Source organism: Ochlerotatus camptorhynchus, unplaced genomic scaffold, assembly GCF_037179485.1.
Source record: "Ochlerotatus camptorhynchus isolate MF236.1 unplaced genomic scaffold, CSIRO-AGI_Acam_v1.1 ptg000471l, whole genome shotgun sequence".
Lineage (NCBI taxonomy): Eukaryota > Metazoa > Arthropoda > Insecta > Diptera > Culicidae > Ochlerotatus > Ochlerotatus camptorhynchus.
In genome coordinates, this window is record NW_027040957.1 from 1117674 (window position 1) to 1122350 (window position 4677).

Below are 4677 nucleotides of genomic sequence, written 5' to 3' on the forward strand. Positions count from 1 at the left end.
TTTAAACAGTTTAGATCTTTCCCAAAGGCTTGGCTGTTGGATTCTCGGCACTTTATTTTGCCGGGCCCGGCGAAAAAAATTAAGTGTGTACTAGACATTTACTTCGCAGTTTAAAGAGTTAAGAGGTGAGGTGAAAACTAACGATTTAAAATTGGCTCACTACTTGACGAGCCTATTGGTCCCAAGCAAATCTATTAACGTACCCCATTCTAGTTGAAATTCTAGTACTACACTATGTTTGTTTTGATTCGCTATGTAAGTTTGAAAGATAAAATGAGGGGTTCGTGGATTTTCCTATGTTTCGAGGGGTGCATCAATTAACTTGGGACAGAAGATAGTACCAGAGCTGAACCAAAAATTTGAGCATTTTTCTTCGGGACCTTCTAGTCTTAGAGTTACCTCTAAACGTCGATGCAATTCGTGCGAATTAGTAATCCTATATATAGGGATCATCCATTAATCATGTCACACTTTTAGGGGGGAGAGGGGGTTTTGGAAACTGTGACGAGACATACAAAAAAAAAATAAGGTCCATACTAAAAATGTAACAAAGGGGGAGAGGGGGGTTGAAAATGGGCCAAATTTGAGCTTATTAAGCTTACATACCTGAAAATGTTTGTTGGACAATGCAACTAGAACCGGTTTGGTTTCATCCTGCAATGTAGTTTTGATACAATTATCTTTTCAAAAGGCAAAAAAATTTAGTATTTTGGTAAAATTTTTGCAGGGTGGAATCCGTGGCAATAAGCCCTGAATACCTTAAGTGTTAAACTGTTGATTTACAATAAACAAATAAAAGACATTACATTTCCGCCTTGTCCGTTTGAAAAAGTTATCACACTTTTAAGTTGCGTTTCGAGTTATATTGTCCCTAATATCTTTCGTCGGTTAAAACCGCATATATAGTATTAAAACGTAAAAAAGCTTAATTGGATAAATACTTCAAAATCGAAAATCTAGTTACCATAAAAGCGTTAAGCTAGTCTGGTGTACAACTTGACTAGTCAAAACGTCCTATGTGGTTTTTGCTATATTGTAGCATGAAATTCAAATCAAAATTGTGATTTTACCGTTTCTACTGAATTTTCAACGTTATTATTCACTGACTACATTAAAAATAAAAAATGTATTGCAATTGTAAATGCAAAATGTATTGTTTCTAAACAGTTAAAATAATAATCGGTCGAACTTCCACTTCAATTTTCTCAAAATGGTGAAAATGTTACATTGGTCTATTTGAAAAGTGACGCGAGAATTCAGCATTTCCAAAACCCGGGGGCTTTTTCCGGCATTTTGAGACTACTAATGAAATATTTTATCGTGGGTACTTTTTTATACAAAATATGGGCCACTTTTCTCTCACTCTTTATGTAGGGTAAGTGACTGCTTCAGCACTCATTGATTATTATTATTATTTAGCTTTATTAAGGAAGCTTTCAGCCTTGGGCTGGTTCGCCTCCAATTCAGCACCCATTGACTGTTTTCGACATAAGAAATTCAAACGTTAATTTCACTGGATTTTCTCGCAAAAACCCTTCGCTGAATGCATTAAATCGATTCTTTAGTCTTTCAGCTCCAATTTGATAATATTTTTACAACTGAGAAAACCTATTATACCATATTTTCCTTTAAATGAAGTACAGTAATGACCCGATTTTGGCATCAGATTTTAATTTTTCAATAATTCCACACAATCGTAATTGCAAATCTTTCTCATGCATCTTCAAGATGGATGTTTAAGGTATACTTTGGTGCAATAAGATCTTTAAAATACGGTTAATTTTAAGCTGCCGATAATAGAACAGCTGATTAACACGTAGCTCAAATGGAATGGTTGCCGACAATAGTCACACTCATCTGAGAAGTTTGGGGCGTTGTAAACGTTTTCAATCAGTTTTGGACAATTCTCAGGTAAATGTAAACAGACAACCACGATGCGTGACGCTGAGAAATTGTTAATAGAAGCTTAGATGCACGATGACGAAGATACGTAAATTCGCCTATTGAAAATATCGAGATTTTTTTTGTTTCAGCCCCCTATGAAAAATTTAAGTAATAGTGTCAAAATTACGGCAAAGTCCCCTCTTTCGAATGATGAAGCTTTTGAGATTGGCGATTTTATTTTTGTTTTAAAGTTATACTAATATATCACCGTGAAGGCTTCAAAAACTTCAATATAATTGTGACAATGAACATTGTATTATCGGCAATCAAATTTCTGTTCTCACTATTTTATAAATCTGCATATCTACGTTCAACAGGCCATTATAAACAAATATGGAGTTTATTCATCCAAATAAAAATGAACATTATGTATCATAAATTCAAAACCGTTTAAGCTTTGCGATTGTGTTAATTTTTCGTAGAATTCATGGCACTCCAATATCGCTTCACTTCAATTCCTTCCCAGTTTCGCTGAGCAACATTTGGGAAAATCCTGAAAGCAGACGAAGTATTAATTTATTGAAAACTTAAATCAACCAATTTGTACCGCTCATTCAAATAAGCTAACACGGTCCGTTCGTTGTCAGTCAATCCGTCGAAGAATGCGGCTAAATTAATTTCGACAAGAGCTTTGCTCTGCATCCCACTAAGAAATGTCGAGGGTCCGTCTAGCTGGATAAAGTGATACATTGCTAATTTGCCCAGCTCAACACCGTGCTGTTTGCAGTATTCAGCCGCTTCTCGACAAACTTGCTTAGTTTGGTAATGCGCGGGATGCCAAGTCTGTGGTCCTGAGTTGGTGAGTAAACCCATTCCATGCCCAGACGCGCAAATCACAGCCAAATTATTTGCTTGGAAAAATGGAAGATATTCCTTGAGTGAATCATCTATCAGAGTATTGCGACAGTAGCAGAGTACAGTGTCAAAGCGTCCCGGTGCACCGGAGATGACGGTCTTCAACACATCCATAGGATAAGCAGAAACGCCTATGTATTTCAATTTTCCTTCAGCTCTCAATGCTTCAAGCGTCGGTAGCGTTTCCTTCCATATCACATTCAAATCCGCAGCAAACTCCACATCATGAATCTGTTCAAAATATATTTTAATACATAATATGTGCATAATTATAAAACAAATAACAAACCTGAACAACGTCAATATAATCCACTCCTAGCAATTTGAGACTTTTCTCGACACTTGCGCGTGTCTTTTTAGCACTAAAATCAAACATTTTGTCGTATTCCATCTCGTAGCGGGCAACTTTTGTAGCAACATAATATGCCTGCCGGGGTACGTCTTTCAGAGCATGTCCGAGAATTTCCTCCGACCGACCTTGCCCATAGAAGGGAGCAGTATCAATGTAGTTTATTCCTTTCTTCAATGCTAAACGAACAGCGTTTGCCCCATCGGTTTCACCTAGATCTCTGAAATGCGAATCAAATTTAAAATCATGAACAAAATTAAAATGAAAGCACATCATACCCGTATAGTTTACTCAAGGTCCCAGTTCCTAGCGATATTTTCGAAACGAATAATCCTGTATTTCCAAATGAGTTATATTTCATCTTTCGAACACTAGCCTCATCATGGAAATTTTCAACAAACGTTGATGGTAGCTGATCCATTTTACTGGTTGAACTGTTCTTACCATCAATCAAATCTGAGATATAGTCGATATATTCCGACTCTTATCAGCGCTCTTCACTTTGTTTGTGCAAATGTCTCTGTCTACCACACAAAACACACAAATATTTAAATAAATCCAGTTGCACTCTTGCTCTATTGCCTCTTATCTATTTGCAATATATAAGTTCAAAAACTTGTGATTAAAACTGCCGGCATCAAAGCGTATAAAATCATTGAAACAAACGTCAATACTAATCATTTTCACCACTTTGTAACCCGTCAGTGGTGGAAAACTTAAGTAAAGCTCATATGTTGTAAATTGATCATCGCACATAGGAATAGGCAAACTTACAGGCGCTTTAAAGTTTTATCAATCCTTTCCAAGAAAGCTTTGAAGGTGAATCGCTGTGAAAACTTTTTTTCTGATTGATCATACTATCAGCTCGAAATTTCTAAAAGACATACAACAATGAAACTGGACTTCACACTTGCTGCAGAGTAGCAAACAAGGAGTTTCAATTGCATGAGAGAAGAAGCATCAATGTAAGAAGTTTATTCTCTTGATAACTTGAAGTGATAGTGTATATCAACCATAATGACGGCCATGTTTGGACTATTCAAGGAATCACCTTAACGTTAATGTTATAAAAAAATAAAAATAAAAGTAATTGTAAATACAGCGGAATTGTGAGAGATACTTTGTAGAATTTCCAAAACTCGCGACGCACCATCAATATGGGATAGATATTGTAAGGCTTGCGAGAATCTCAGCCCATATTTTGCACCAATAACATGGATCCATAAAAATCAGTGATGGAAAAATTTGCAAAATCTCCTGACATTTTTTGACTCGCTAGTGAGCAATGCGTGCTAAAATATCTCTTCTTTATTTCTTTGATGAGGGAAGTTTTAAGATGTTATACTACCGATAAAAGACCAACTCTTTAACCAAAATCGTAAAACTAGTAGGGTATTCATTGGTATGAACTTGTTTTGTGATACGATTATTGTTCAAGCACTACCAGCAATAAAAAAAAACTATGAACTAGTGAGGTATGAAAATAGCGCATATGATATGCGCATGCAAATACCTCTGTTCCCGCACGG

At 36.1% G+C, this 4677-nt stretch overlaps 1 protein-coding gene across 1 annotated transcript; it reads right to left on the reverse strand.

Moving 5' to 3' along the window:
* Positions 1-2240: 2240 nt before the first annotated feature.
* LOC135712336 (uncharacterized) lies at positions 2241-3765 on the reverse strand. Its single transcript, XM_065235314.1, has 4 exons — positions 3427-3765; positions 3089-3368; positions 2492-3030; positions 2241-2437 (listed from the first exon to the last, which is right to left on the reverse strand). Exons 1-4 carry the CDS (start codon positions 3567-3569, stop codon positions 2353-2355), a joined length of 1047 nt encoding a protein of 348 aa, XP_065091386.1. The 5' UTR covers positions 3570-3765; the 3' UTR covers positions 2241-2352.
* Between the last annotated feature and the right edge of the window lie 912 nt (positions 3766-4677).